A 15716-nucleotide genomic window follows, 5' to 3' on the forward strand; every position below is an offset into this window, starting at 1 on the left:
GGAAGCTTGGTAGAAGAATACAATATGTCAACTTTAATTATCTTACTGCTTTGAGATCTTAACCGTGTTTGTATCTATTTACTCTGTATTCTCAGTAATAATTCATTGCCTGCAGATAATTTCCTATATAATCTTTTGGAATATCTGATTGGTAAAGGAAGAAATATTACAATGGCAAGGGTCAAAATGAAAATTGATTAGCTATAAAATATCCATCAGCGTATTTATTTGTAGCTTCCAAGCTAGCTTGAGAATGCTATGTGTTTTGCAACAGAGATTTATTCAGCAAGTTTTGCCCTTCTGCAGGGGAAATTAGCCTTCTGATAGGGCAATCTCAGAGTAAAAGTTTCCCAACAAACTAATGCATTTCTGTGGACATATATAGTTAGTACTTTGGCCTTTGTAATGGATTTACTTGCTGAACATTGATTATATTATCTGTTACCCAGCTTCTTGCCCATTGATCATCTTTACTATGAACACAAACTTTTTTTTACTTATCTACTGCTATTGACCCATTCAATTCAAGAATGGTTTGCTTTGCCCTTAGCCCAAGTGCTTAATCTGCATCAGTGGAAGTCATTATAACCACTTTCAGGAAGGAAGCTCAAAAGTGTTTCCTGGATTTGACAAGTAAGTTAACTTATTTTGCTGGTGTTTCATGTTATGTATGACTGCTGCTCTTCATATGAAAATAGCTAAATACTCTTCCCATGGGTTGCAGTGCATTTAATGTGAGGGTGGTGCTATTGAAAATCACAGGCAAGTGGGCGGAATCGTCCTAGAAATTGGCAAAGTCCGAAAGCGGGGAAAGTGGCGTTTAACCTGCCGATGGCAATAAAGGCATTTTCCGCCGTATCATGTGGCAATTGGTTTAAAAATTGAGAGGCATGGGTTTCACGTCGGATCGCTGATGGGGCAGCCTGTGATTCTCCCACTCTGCTGTCACCTCATGCCTTCAGTAATCTGGGCGCCATATTTAAAGGGCACCCCTGCACAGAGCTAGCTCTCTCTAAAGCATTGGAAGCTGCTGGAAAGACATGGCTGTCAAAGGGAGGAAACATGCTGTCCCCAAATTTAGCGACATCTCCCTCGAGCACCTACTGAACGCAGTGGCGGCCCGTTGCGAATTCCTCTACCCCATTTTGTGCGAAGACCAGGAAGCAAGGTTGCCAATCGAGCATGGGAGGCGGTGGCAGTGGTGGTCAGCACCAGCACCCTGCAAAAGAGGACAGCCACCCGTTACCAAAAGAGGATGAATGATCTCCACTGTTCCACCAAGGTAAGTCATTCTTCTCATCACTCTCAACTCTAACACTCACACACCCATTACACACCCACAGGGATCTTACTCATTGCCAGCTCAAGGCACATCACCATTCACTCTCTCAGACACACCTTCATCTGCTCTGAGGACCGAGTCCTCATCCCGTCCATGGCACCACTCACCACTCTCACATGCCACGCTTTTCTCATCTGGCGTGGCAGGCGCCCTGCTTACATTCTCTCCATCTGTATTCATGCAGGACAAGCTGGCACACAACAAAAAGAAGGGGTTGCAAACTGGTGGAGGAATGTCCGACATTAAGTTCTTCAAGACTTTGAATATAGAGTCATCCAGCTGGCCGACGACAATCTGAACCGTTCCTCTGCTAACGGTGAGGTCAGCGGCACTCAACCAAGTGAGAATCCAGCAGTGCAGCATCCAACTAACAACCACACTGTGAGTGAGGTCCCGTGTTCCGCAGTCCACTGCCATGCACTATTATCTCTTCTTGCTTCTGCAGGCACATCTGGCAAGCAGTTGAGGGGGTCCATGAGCTAGGTCCTCGACTCCAGCCCTGAGGGCATCATGGAAGGGGAATCTATGGACGCCAACATTGAAGACCCAATGCTCACCCACACCCCCCACCAGCACAGAGACCCACACCTCGGTGGGACCTAGTTGTAGAGTAGCCTCGGGGTCACAATCTGGTGGCCACATTGTACTGTCTGATCCACAGCAGGCGGTGGCAGGGACTTCCCAGGTTTCTGACATGCGGAGGACAGCTGGAGGCCAGAAATATGCTGAGTCCAAGAAAGACGAGGAGCCTCTGAACTTGGTCATACATCAGTTGCTGGAGCTGCAAAGGCAAGCTCGGGAACATCAGGAAGGGATGTCTGCTGCACTCTTCGATGGAAGAGCCTGTCCGCCTTCAGTCTGAGGTGATGGTACCGGCATACCAATGCACTGGTAGGATGATGGCCGCCATGGAGACATTGGTCCAAGACATTGGTCCTGTAATGCTGCAGGAGCTGCGCTCCATCACTGAGGCACTTGCAGGCATCCATCAGTGTCACCCTGAGAGGAGGCTAGGGCATGTCGAGCTCGCCCCAGTTGCCCCGTCCTCTCAAGGAATCAGCCAGGGGTCCTCGGGCACCCATAGGGAGGAGGAGCAGCAGGTGCACACCCTGGTGGCATCCACCCATGTGACTCTGGGAATGCCCAGCCCATCTGAATCCCCTCTTCCTGTGACCCCAGCAACTCCCGCTCCACAAGCCAAGGAGGGTGCCACTACCACACAGCAGGACACAGAAAGCAGGCTGGGGCCTTCCAGAGGATGCCAGCCAATATCACCACAGATAACAGGGCGTTGCAGTCAGCAGGCTACATCCACCTCCACTGTGGATGTCAGGGGAGCACCAAGACATAGCAGAAGGGTTAAAAAGGTCAAGAAGATTTGGTTGCACAATGTGGGAATAGGTGCCAATCATTTGTACTTAATGTCGACCATTGCAAATACACTCCCAAGAATGTCTCCTTACCTATGGCTTCTTGTTATGTTGAGTGATGTTCATGTCAATCAGATGTGAAACCTTGTTTCCTGCACAAAACGAAGGCTACTGTCGCAGTCCAGGGCCTCTCCCCTGTGCAAAATGAAACATTTTGAGCACAGTGATTGTCTGGCTTCAAAGTCACTGTCCAGATTAGTGATGTGTGCATCTCCATGTGGTTTGTGTTTGCTGCAAGAATCTCATACCCAACCGTTACTAGGTACTGTGATGTTCTCTGTGTACTCTCAGCACCTTTGAGGCGGGGTTGCCTCCCCATCTAGACACCATTCCTGACAGGTGAAGGTGTGATGCAGAAGGGATCAGGTGATGAAGCCTGCCAAAGGGTTAAGTTGCTTTAAAGTCCATGTGGCTGCTATTTCTCAGCAGCATCTCGATGATATGAGCCTTTTCACAGAGCGTATCTGCGCTGCCCTCAGCCAGACAGGTGTCAGACGTTCCCAGATGCAATGTGAAGATCTCAGGAGTGTCCTCACTGCATCCCGTCATCATTCTCTTGGAATCTTATGGCAATGAGGGCATCACAACTACGCCTGCCTTGCCTGGCCACTGCAATGGCCTCACCGCCTGCGCCCTCGCCTTCCAGGACCTCATCACCCATCACCCTCATCCACTTCGACTTCCTACTCATCGGAGAAGTGCAGCCCTTGCATCTCATCATCCAGGTCTCCTCCCCCCATTGCATCACCGGGTTCTGTAGCATGCAGCAAGCCACTATGATGTGTGACGCCCTCTGAGGAGTGCTCCACGAGATCTGCCAGGCACCGGAATCTCATTTCAGGATGCCAGCGGTGTGCTCAACTGAATTCTGGGTTGTGGCATAAGCCTTGTTGTACCTTCTCTCATCACGCCACAAGGGTGCCATTAGCCCAAGTCCTTTGTGGATAGCCCTTGTCCCCGAGGAGCCAGCCCTGCATCCTGTGTGGTCCCTGGAAAATGTCAGGGACCTGAGACCTGCTGAGGATTTATGAGTTGTTGACGCTTCTGGGGTATCTTGCACACACTTGCATGATCCGTTTGTTATAGTCGCAGACCAGCTGAACATTGAGAGAGTGGAAACCTTTGCGATTCACATACTGGGCTGCTTGTTGCCGGGGAGATTTAAGAGCCACATGGGTGCAATCGATGCACCCTGCACCTGTGGGAATCCAGAAATCTGAGCAAATCCCAGCACTCTTGCTTCCTGGCTTGCCTGATCCCTGTCGAAATTGACAATGATGCATGCCTTGGCAAAAAGGGCTCCCGTGACCTCCTGGATACATTTGTGGGTGGAGGCAAAACACTCTCAGCTGCAGTGGAGGGCTCACCTTTGACATGTTTTGCCATTAGCCTGGACTGTTTTCTCCCCCCACCCCCTGCATGTGTTTGTGCTTAAAACTTCAGTCAGTGCTGCCATGACACCCCTGCACTGTCGCCCTTGCCCTGAGGTAGCCATCTCCCTCTTCCCTCTTCCCTCGTTGCACTATCGCTCTTGCCCCGAGGTTGCCTTCTCACCATTCTCCCTTGCACTGTCACCCTTGCCCTGAAGCTGCCTCTCACCCTTCTCCCTGACACTGTCACCCTTGCCCTGAAGCTGCCTCTCACCCTTCTCTATGGCACTGTTGCCCTTGCCCTGGCAACGCAAGCCCGCCACGAAGAAGCCACTGCAGAGACTAGCCTGCTCCCCCCTCGAATTCACGGAGCTGCTGGGGTCATTGCGAGCGCTGTGCAAAGTTTTGTGCACTCACCTCCGAGTTCCCCTCGAAGTTGAGGTCACCAGGTTCACATCTTTTAAAGGCAATTGTAAGTCACGCCAACGTTGGATTTAAATTTGACGTGGGGGGATGATTCCGACATGTGACCATAATAATTATCTGCAAATTTATTACAATTAAGTTCTCGATGTTCGACGGTGGGAAATGCAGCCTGCCATTGATGGTCAATCACATCCAGGATTTACATCATTGGGAAACGAGGCTTGGGCCTTCTCACAAGATTCTCTGATTTCACCACTGAACAAGCCCGCTGCGAATGGGGGTGGAAAATCCCAGCTGGTGGTTCTGCCTTATGGCCAAAAATTGAATGGCCTTAATAAAAAGTCCTTAAGTGCATCCTCCACTGTTGTGAAATTGATAGGCTATGTAAATCTCTGATAAACTTAAATCCATTAAATATCCATTTTTTTAATGGAAAATATATCTGCTACAGTTGAGTTCCATTACTTAGTCGTTGATTTTTCTTTTTTTGCCTTCGCAGTCAATCAAGCAAAGTTAAAATGACAGAAAATGGTACTATGATATGGAGAAATATTCCCTTACCATTCCCAGATGATCCAAAGTTGATGATTCAGGTAAAAGATTCTGCTACATGTAGAAATTGCAGAACAGATTGCAATGGAAAATATTAATTACTGTGCAATTTGCATGACTTCAAATGGAATGACTTTACAAAGGAATGAAACCAGACGGACCACCCGACATTGACCTAGGCACCAGAAGCAACAGTGGCACATGCATCCCAACCGACTCTGCGAAGTCGTTCTTATTAACATCTTGGGACTTGTGCCAAAATTAGGAGAGTTGCCCCACAGACTAGTCAAGCAATAGCCTGACATTGTCATACTCAGAGAATCATACCTTATAGACAATGCCCCAGACACCCCCATCACCATCCTTGGGCGTGCCCTGTCCCACCGACAGGACAAACCCATCGGAGGTGGAGGCACAATGTTGTACAGCCCTGGGAGTCCTCAATATTGGCTCCGGACCACATGAAGTCTCATGGCATCAGGTCAAACATAGGCAAGTAAACCTCCTGCTGGTTACCACCTAGCACTTACCTGGATAAGTGCAGTTCCAATAACACTCAAGGAGCTCGACATCATCTAGGACAAAGCAGCCTGCTTGATTGGTACCCCATCCACCACCTTCAACGTTCACTCCCTCCACCAGCAAGACACAGTGGCAGCAATGTGTGACATCTACAAGATGCACTGCAGCAACTCACCAAGGCTCCTTCTACAGCACCTTCCAAATCCATGACCTCTACTGCCCAGAAGTACAAGGGTAGCAGATGCATGGGAACATCACCACCTACAAGTTCCCCTGTAAGCCACACACCATCCTGACTTGGAACTATATCGTCTTTCCTTCACCGTTGCTGGGTCAGAATCCTGGAACACACTCCCTAACAGCATGTGGGTATACCTACACCATATGGACTTCAGCGGTTCAAGAAATGGGCTCACGATCACCTTCTCAAGGGCAATTAGGAATGGGAAATAAATGCTGACCTAGCCAATATCCCATAAAAAGGATATTAAAAAGAATGTTGAAATATTAAAAACTACAAAGCTGGCTGCATTCTTGAATCTATATATGTAAGACCCTTTGTTGTGTGGCAAAGAATGACTAATTCATGTGACTCTGCATAACAATTGTGCTTATTACCTTATCCAATGTGAACGTCTTTCAATACATTGTCATTGTTTCAAACGATATGTTTGTTCAAAACATAGGCCATTGCCTGTTTACGGCATCACTCTTTTTGTGAATTAATCTTCCTGATAGCCATCTGAAAATGCAATTTCAGTTGAGGTTGTGTGTTAGAGCCAAGTTAATTGGCTGCCATGGTTGGGATTTGAATGCAGAGAAAGCTTGTCTACCAAACAGTTAACATTGTTGACTGTGCTGTTGTCCTGCTTGATTTTATAAATCAGAGACTTACTCATGGGCTTCAGTATTCAGTATCTCTAAATTTGATAGGCTTGGGAATACATGGCCTTGGAATTCATTGGTAGTTCCATTGGTCTTCTGTGATTTTGACAGTGAGTGGCAGAAAGGATAAGAAGACAACAACACCTTAATGTCTTCTAATGGGTCAAACTTCTGTCTATCAATGATGAGAAAGTGGTGGGAACCAGGAAGTGGTGGACTCATTAAGTGAGAGATCCCACTCCTGCTGCTAATTTGGGACTGTCATTATTGTGGCAGCATGTGGACCAAGTAGTCAGTGGAACACTGATCTAAGCTGGATGTATGTGATCCCTACTATATAGTTTCTGGACTGTCATATAAGTAGAAATTTAAAAAATAATTTCAGCCAGCTTGCCGTCTCAGCTGCTCAGTATAAGAAAGTGGTTTGATTAGATTGTTTTAGGAACTTGCTGAGAGAAGCTATAAGAATTATGGAATTGTTTTTATTTTAAACAATTAATCTAGCTTGTAAGTAATGTAATAAAAAGAGAAAATGCTGGAAATACATTCTGTTGTAATTGAGCTTCGGATGTAAGTGTTGTTGCCAAGCCCAGCTTTTATTGTCTATCCCTAATTACTTAGCAACCTCTGCAGTCCATGTGGTGTAGGTACACCTGCAATGCTGTAAGGGAGCTCTAGGATTTTGACAGAGGGGCAGTGAAGGAATGGTGATAAAGTTCCAAGTATGTGACTTGGAGGGGCACTTGCAGGTGGTGGTGTTCCCATGTGTCTGCTGCCCTTGTTCATCTAGATGGTAGAGCTTGGAAGGTGTTGTTGAAGGAGCAAGTTGCTACAGTGCATTTTGTATATTTTTTTATTTATTCTTTTGTGGGATGTGGGCATTGCTGGCAAATCTAATTGCCTATGAACTGAGTTGCTAGGACATTTTGGAGAGCAGTTAAGAGTCAAATCAACCACATTACTGTAGATCTGGAGTCACATGTAGGCCAGATTGGGTAAGGACAGCTGATTTCCTTTCCTAAAGTTCACTAGTGAGCCAGATAGGCATTTATGACAATCGATGATAATTTCATGGTCACCATTACTGAGAGTACCAACCATTTTCAGATTTTATTAATTAAATTCACATTCCACCAGCTGCCATGGTTGGGATTTGAAGCTGTGTCGCCAGAACATTAGCCTGGGCCTCTAGTTCGGTGATGTTACTACTACGCCATCATCTCCCCATATGGTACACATTATTACCACTGTGCGGCAGTGGCAATGTTAAGGTAGTGAATGGGCTGCTAATCAAGTGGGCTGCTTTGACTTCCATGGTGTTGAACTTCTTGAGTGTTGTTGAAGCTGCACTCATCCAGGCAAATGGAGAGTATTCCATCAGACTCCTTGCGTGTGCCTTGCAGATGATGAACAGACCTTGAGTAGTCAGGAGGTGAGTTACTTGCTGCAGAATTCCCAGCCTCTGACCTGCATTTGTAGCCATAGTATTAATATGGCTGGTCCAGTTAAATATTTGATCAATAGTGATTCCCAGGATGTTGATGTTTGGGGATCAGAGGCTGGGAATTCAAAATGATGAACAGCTCCCATCCGAAAACATATTTGATGTTTAGATGAATTTCCAACCACTAAGACCGTCTATGTCCACCTCGGTAGTATTGCTCGGCTTCACTCTGCCTCAGCTGACCTTTGTTTTATTCATTCACGGGATGTGGTCTTCACTGGCTGGGCCTGCTTTTATTGCCCATCCCTAGTTGCCCTTGAGAAGGTGGTGGTGAGCTGCCTTCTTGAACTACTGCAGTCCATGTGGTGTAGGTACACCCGCATTGCTGTTAGGAAGGGAGTTCCAGGAATTTGACCCAGCGACAGTGAAGGAACGGCGATATATTTCCAAGTCAGGACGGTGAGAGACTTGGAGGGGAACTTCCAAATGATGGTGTTCCCATGTGTCTGCTGCCCTTGTCATTCTAGATGGTAGTGGCCGTGGGTTTGGAAGTTGCTGTCTAAGGAGCCCTGGTGAATTCCTGCAGCACATCTTGTAGATGGTACAGACTGCTGCTACTGTGCATCGGTGGTGGAGGGAGTGAATGTTTGTGGATATGGTGCCAATCAAGCGGGCTGCTTTGTCCTTGACATTGTCAAGCTTCTTGAGTGGTATGGGAACTGCACTTATCTAGGCAAGTGGGGAGTATTCCATCACACTCCTGACTCGTGCCTTTTAGATGGTGGACAAGCTTTGGGAGTCAGGAGGTGAGTTACTCGGCACAGGACTCCTAGCCCCTGACCAGCTCTTGTAGGCACAGTATTTATGGCTATTCCAGTTCAGTTTCAGGGCAATGGTAATGTCCAAGATGTTGATAGTGGAGGTTTCAGTGATGGTAATGCCATTGAACGTCAAGGGACGATGGTTAGATTCTCTCTTGTTGGAGATGGTCATTGCCTGGCACTTGTGTGGCATGAATGTTACTTGCCACTTGTCAGCCCAAGCCTGGATATTGTCCAGGTCTTGCTGCATTTGGACATGGACTGCTTCGGTATCTGAAGAGTCATGAATGGTGCTGAACATTGTGCAGCCATCAGTGAACATCCCCACTTCTGACCTTATGATAGAAGAAAGGTCATTGATGAAGCAGCTGAAGGTGCTGAAGATGGTTGGGGTGAGGACACTACCCTGAGGAACTCCTGCAATGATGTCCTGGAGCTGAGGTGACTGACCTCCAACAACTACAACCATCCCCTATTATGCTAGGTATGACTCCAACCGGTGGAGAGTTTTCCCTCGATTTCCATTGACTCCAGTTTTGCTAGGGCTCCTTGATGCCACACTTGGTCAAATGCTGCCTAATGTCAAGAACAGCCAATCTCACCTCGCCTCGGGAGTTGAGCTCTTTTGTCCATGTTTGAACCAAGGCTGTAACGAGATCAACAGTTGAGTGTCCCAAGAGGAACCCAAACTGGGCATCAGTGAGCTGGTTATTGCTAAGCAAGTGATGCTTGATAACACTGTTGATGACCCCTTCCATTACTTTACTGATGATGGAGAGTAGACTGATGGGGCGGTAATTGGCCGGGTTGGATTTGTCCTGCATTTTGTGTACAGGACATACCTGGGCAATTTTCCACATAGCCGGATAGATGTCAGTGCTGTAGCTGTACTGGAACAGCTTGGCTAGGGACGTGGCAAGTTCTGGAGCACAAGTCTCCAGTGCTATTGCTGGAATGTTGTCAGGGCCCATAGCCTTTGCAGTATCCAGTGCCTTCAGCTGTTTGTTGATACCACGTGGAGTGAATCGAATTGGCTGAGGATTGGCATCTGTGATGCTGGGGACCTCCGGAGGAGACCAAGATGCATCATCCATTTGGCATTTCTGCCTGAAGATTGTAGAAAATACTTTAGCTTTATGTTTTGCACTGATGGGGATATTTGTGGTGCCGCCGCCTCCAGTGAGTTGTTTAATTGTCCATCACCATTCACGACTGGATGTGGCAAGACTGCAGAGCCTAGATCTGACCTGTTGGTTGTGGGATCGCTTAGCTCTATCTATCACTTGCTGCTTATGCTGTTTGGCATGCAAATAGTCCTGTGTTGTAGCTTCACCAGGTTGACACCTCATTTTTAGGTATGCCAAGTGCTACTCCTAGCATGCCCTCCTGCACTCTTCATTGAACCAGGGTTGAACCCCTGGCTTGATGGTAATGGTAGAATGGGAGATATGTCAGGCCATGAGGTTACAGATTGTGTTTGAGTACAATTCTGCTGCTGCTGATGGCCTACAGCGCCTTATGGCTGCCCAGTTTTGAGTTGCTGGATCTGTTCAAAATCTATCCCATTAAGCTCGGTGGTAGTGCGACACAACATGATGGAGGGTATCCTCAATGTGAAGGCGGGACTTTGTCTCCACAACGACAGTGCGGTGGTCACTCCTACCGATACTGTCATGGACAGATGCATCTGTGGCAGGCAGGTTGGTGAGGATGAGGTCAAGTATGTTTTTCCCTCTTGTTGGTTCCCTCACCACCTTCCAGCAGACCCAGTCTAGCAACTATGTCCTTTAGGACTCGGCCACCTTGCTCAATAGTGGTGCTACCAAGCCACTCTTGGTGGTGGACGTGAAGTCCCCCACCCAGAGTACATTCTGCACCCTTGCCGCCCAAGATACAGGACTTCTTATCTATGAATAAATTGTTGTTACCTCCCCACTTCTTAAACTCTTATGTTTGATTGGCAGGTTGATAAAATTAGATGCCCCTTGATGCTTATTTTTGGGGAGGATGATCAGAACTCGCCTGCACCTGAATCAGCTATCGAGGTAATTGCATTGAATGCTTTATTTTGAGATGAATCATTTGATTTGAGTATGTGATTTGAGATATTGACCAGAAATATTCAGAAGTGTACATTTGCTTACTTTTCCTTTTCAGATCCAGAAGGTGATGAAGGCTGCAGGAAATGACCACTTGCTCACAGTACTCTCATACCCTCAAGCCGGACATCTGATTGAGCCTCCATATAGCCCACACTGCAGGGAATCCAAGTTTAAGATAAATTCCCTAAATGAAATAGGTGAGCTTGTACCAAAAATAGAATTAACTTTCTGAATACTGATGCACTATTTTATATTTCTACTTGTAATTCAACATTTTTAGGTAGTTTTGTCCTCACTAGTTAGACCCGAATATTTTGTTCAGCACATAAAGTGATAGGGTCATAGTGTCATTCTAACACACTAGAAGGCCATTAAGCCCTTGAGCCCATGCTAGTTCAGTGCAGAGCAATCCAGTCAGTCCTGTTACCCTATCTATCGCTGGAACCCTGCAACTTTATTTGCCTCAAGAGTCCATCTAATTTCCGTTTGAAAAAAACTTTGAGCTTTCTATTTCCTTTTGTGATTGGATATAAAGTCAATTTGCATACATACCAATTTCTTTCACAAGTATCTATGCTTTTGACTTCAAATTGATATGTTTAAACATTGTCTGTTTTCCCAATTAGCACTTGCATAAACATGATATTCTGCCACAAATGTCCTAGATTTTTTTTAACAGAGGGCATATCTAAATAAACAATTGATCATGTGAAACTCCTCATTGAATTATTTTGGGCATTGGTTAGACCCATTCAAAGAATTGTTATTTGGGCTCACTTCCATTCGATTTTCTTGTTCTCACTGAAAAATATTTCTGTTTTTCTTGACTCATGCTGCATGGTGCATTTTTCCCTGGGCATTCCCGTATTCGAGAAGCAGTGGCTGTGGGAACTATAACTTAGAATAGCTGCTGTTTGTAATGCTACATATTCCAACCAGAGCTGCAGCTCAGATTCACCAGATGCATGGCATCAGTGGTTGTCAGGGTCACAACTGGCTTAAACATTTGTCCTGATCAGAATCCCAATGTATAACAACAAAAAATTCTGTCCTTAGACTTATCATACATACCTTGTTTCCTTAAACAAGAAACTTAATCCTGCATTGTGCCAGCCCCCATTTGGAAGCGAATGATAAAGGAAAATGGAACAAGGAGGCCTTGTGTCACTTCCCAACTTCAATACTATTTTGGATATTTTCCTCTGCACCCTTCCCAACAATGTGGATGCTTTTCAGTGCCAACTTCAAATCTGTCCACCCTTTTTAGATTAGTTAACACAAATCTTAGAGGTGTAACACCATACTTTCCTTCATTATCACCTGAATTGGTCAGGGAAGCTGATCCCAGGCCTCTGTGCATTTAAAACTATAATTCATAAGTATATAAGTAATGCACCTCCAATTTTGCCTCTCCTGGTTGTGGGTATGTTTGCTGACTGGCCATGCCTAGGATAGGGAAGTCAGCAATATAGGAGATTATAGGTTTGCTTTTTTATTTGTTCTTGGGATGTGGGTGACATTGGGACCGCTGCATTTATTGTCCAACCCTAGTTACCTGAGAAAACGATGGGCCTCCTTATGCAGTCATATTCCCATTACAATTGACCTATAAAATGCATTAGAGCATTTTTAAAATAAAATTTTGTTGAATTGTACCTTTTGCACCCAACCTCTCCCAGTCTGTAGTAATAAACATTCATGGATTCAATTTCCTACTGTCATGTCCTTAAAGCCTGTATAAGCTTTGTGAGAAGTTGCCGAGGAGAAATGAGAAAGGGATTTAAGATAGGAGCTGTGTTGAGCCTGTGTCTGATTGCTCATCAAGTTTACAAACAATTATTTGCATAGGCTGGGAGTGGATCTCTGTGTGCACTCCCAATTGAGGAGTCTTACAGGGGACTTAAAGGAATTTACTTCAGGCTTCCACATTATGTTCAATAGCTTGAATTCAGAAGTATCTCTCTTTCTTGGAGTTTGGTTGCTTTGTAAATATACTTCCTGACATCATTTGACAATCAAATATGCTGCACTCACTTGCTTCAAAAGCAAATTGGAAAGTAATAGAAATGCAGGACTGTTGGTTTAATTCACTGAAGGCTGAGGGGGGAGGATCCATTTGGTTTACCTCTAGTTATCCTAGGAATCATTAATTGTTAATCATGCCTCAAAAAAGGACAAAAATATTGCTGGGGTTCTTTGAAATGCAGGACAGTGCAAAATTTCTCAAAATCTTTGGTTTCTATCGTGTGAAGATTACTGTTTCACCAGTTTTGGCTTCCATAATCCTAATTTCAGGTCTTCCTCCAATGAGATAGATTTATTTTTCAAAAGAAAACATTTAAATTGCGATTGTGAAAATTTGTTCAGGTACTGGACCCCCAGCAATATTCCAGATCTGACTAATATGCTAACCTCCTAAAATTTCAATCTACTAATTAATGGTACCTTATTTTGCACTTTCTTTCTGCAGTGAATGTGTTGTGGGGAGGAGAGACCAAACCTCATTCAGTTGCTCAGGAAGACTCCTGGAAAAGGGCTCTAGCATTTCTAGAAAAGCACCTTGCTCTTCAACACCCAGCTGTCACTGTCCAAGCTAAACTGTGAGAGTGGCAATATCCATACTGCATCAATACTGAGAGAATTTACCAATTTTTCTGCCTTCTGGGTCAGAAGAAACAATCTTGCTAGTTTATATTTAAATTTTGCCTTTTTTGGCACTAGTGTATTTCCGTGGTTGATAAGCAAAAATCTTGTTTTGGTGCTTCGGATTAGAACAGAGCTGTTACAGAGCAGAAGGAGGCCATTTGGCCTGTCATATCTGTTATAGCTCTCCAAAGGAGCAAATTACTTAGTGCCACTCTCCTGTGTTCTTTCCGTAGCCCTGCATGTTATTCCTTTCCAGATAATAATTTGCACAAATGAACATATTTCCAACTTATGAAGACAACTATCTGGTTCAGTTGTTGAACTCATTTCTTGGGGAATTACTGAATAAATTGCTGATTGAAATTGTATTCCTAAGAAGGTCACAATATTGTGATAGTCAGTTAACAGTTATCATTTTTATAAAATCACCTGAATGATCCAATGCTGTTTCATTTGTGGTTTTGAATGTCTTTCAAAGTAACTGCCAAATATTCAATGACGAATGCAATTTTCTCTGAAAGATACGTTTAATTTTAGGAATTTATTCTCCATTAAGTGACCTGTTATTTTGAATGTGATTGTTTCTACAGGGAAGAGTATGTTCCACTGAATTATCATGCAATAATGAATGTCAGAAAGAGACTCTCTGATTCTATTTTAGTTATATTATAACTTATGGGAAGATGTTTATCTTGAATGTTATGTTGTCACCTAAATGAAATTTTGGATCTAAATGCAATAAAATAATTAATACAACATGGAGAAAATTGATTGTGAATTGCAGAAGCACTTCTATATAACAATCTGCTTATTTTTGATTCTGGTGATTTGTAGCAATGCCAGTTTTTGTGGTTTCTTAGAATTGATTACAGCTAACCAAGTGATGTACTGTACATCAGCTTCCCATTTTTATCGTCTTATTGCATTTGATATCGTACCAGGCTACAGAAGACACTTAGGTCAGCTATACCTATGACAACATGGTGCACAGTTCCACTTTATCCTGTAATTGAATGGAGGGCTGGAAACAGCTCCCTGGGGTGGGGTTGTGGAGGGTGAGGTGGTGGGGGGGTGAGGGGTGGGGGGGGGTGGGGGGATTGCTTCTGTATTCAGCTGCTGCCCATGTACATTTTGCTCCCAGCCCCATTTGGATGTTTTGACTATTATGAATGGAATTCCCAAAGGGACTAACAATTTTTGTGGAGGAGCGAGAAGATTAGGATGGAAGAAATGAGAGTGGGACAGTGGGTCTGAGCTTCCGTGGAGTGGCAATCAGAGTTGGGTTGTGATTCAGGCTAGGCAAGATCTGGGGAATGCAGCATGTCCTCGGGGCCTAGCGTCGAGGGCAGCTCAGTCAGATATTAGGAAGCCACATCCCTTTTTTGCAGCACTAGCTGCCGTAAACAGGTAGTTATAGGTCCAGCCAGGCTTAAAAGTCCTTGACAGGCCAGGGAGAAGATAAGTGTATAACACAAGTGGGTAGGATTTGCTTAGGGGGTGGGTGGGGTGGGGTGGGGTCGGGCCTGGCCTGGGATGGAGGGGGTGGGTGTTGGTTGGGTTGGGCTTCACGGAATGTCAGGTCAGGTCAGACCTCGGGTTGGGGGGAGCGGTGTGAAATTGGGAGTCAGGCCTTGGTTTTGAGGGTCGGGGGTGAGGTGTTGGCGGTGAAAGTCAGGAGTCAGATCAGGCCTGGTGGGGGGGGGGGGGTGAATTCTATGGGAGGGGTATCTTCATGGTGGTGGGGAGTCCCCATGGGGAGGAGACCAGTAGGCTGTGGGTGTGTCCTGTGGGAAGATCGGTGTGGGTCTGTACTATAGTTACCCAGAAGCTAGAAGTGTTTTTAATCCTTCTAACTTTTTCTGGGTAACTATTGATCTAACACAGTCGGAACCGTCTGAATTTTGCGATTGGGCATGGTAACCAGAATATAACAGGAAGAGACAGAGCATACAGACATGAGTTAAAGAACAAATAATGTCAGGGTAGGGAAAACCGGTAAAAAAGACAATTAAAATCTTTAACTGAATGCACACAGCATTTATAAAATAGATAGCTGAATTGATAGCACAAATTGAAATAAATGTATATGATCTGATAACCATTACAAGATGACCAAGACTGGGAATGGAATATTTAAGGGTATTTAACATTTTGGAAGGAAAGGAAGAAAAGAAAA

At 45.0% G+C, this 15716-nt stretch overlaps 1 protein-coding gene across 3 annotated transcripts in view; it reads left to right on the forward strand.

Annotated features, from left to right (window-relative positions):
- Window positions 1–14307, forward strand: part of LOC144687257 (peroxisomal succinyl-coenzyme A thioesterase-like) — a 70821-nt gene extending 56514 nt beyond the window's left edge. For 2 of the 3 annotated variants that reach the window (XM_078553105.1, XM_078553104.1), the window contains 5 exons: window positions 551–633; window positions 5068–5161; window positions 10757–10837; window positions 10950–11091; window positions 13365–14307. In XM_078553105.1, coding sequence (XP_078409231.1) covers window positions 551–633; window positions 5068–5161; window positions 10757–10837; window positions 10950–11091; window positions 13365–13498 — 534 coding nt within the window. In that variant the 3' untranslated portion in view covers window positions 13499–14307. The remainder of the gene's footprint in view (window positions 1–550; window positions 634–5067; window positions 5162–10756; window positions 10838–10949; window positions 11092–13364) is intronic. The other variant, XM_078553106.1, reaches the window with a different exon arrangement.
- Window positions 14308–15716: the final 1409 nt, after the last annotated feature.

The sequence above is a fragment of the Cetorhinus maximus genome, chromosome 12, assembly GCF_964194155.1.
Source record: "Cetorhinus maximus chromosome 12, sCetMax3.hap1.1, whole genome shotgun sequence".
NCBI classification, from domain to species: Eukaryota; Metazoa; Chordata; class Chondrichthyes; order Lamniformes; family Cetorhinidae; genus Cetorhinus; species Cetorhinus maximus.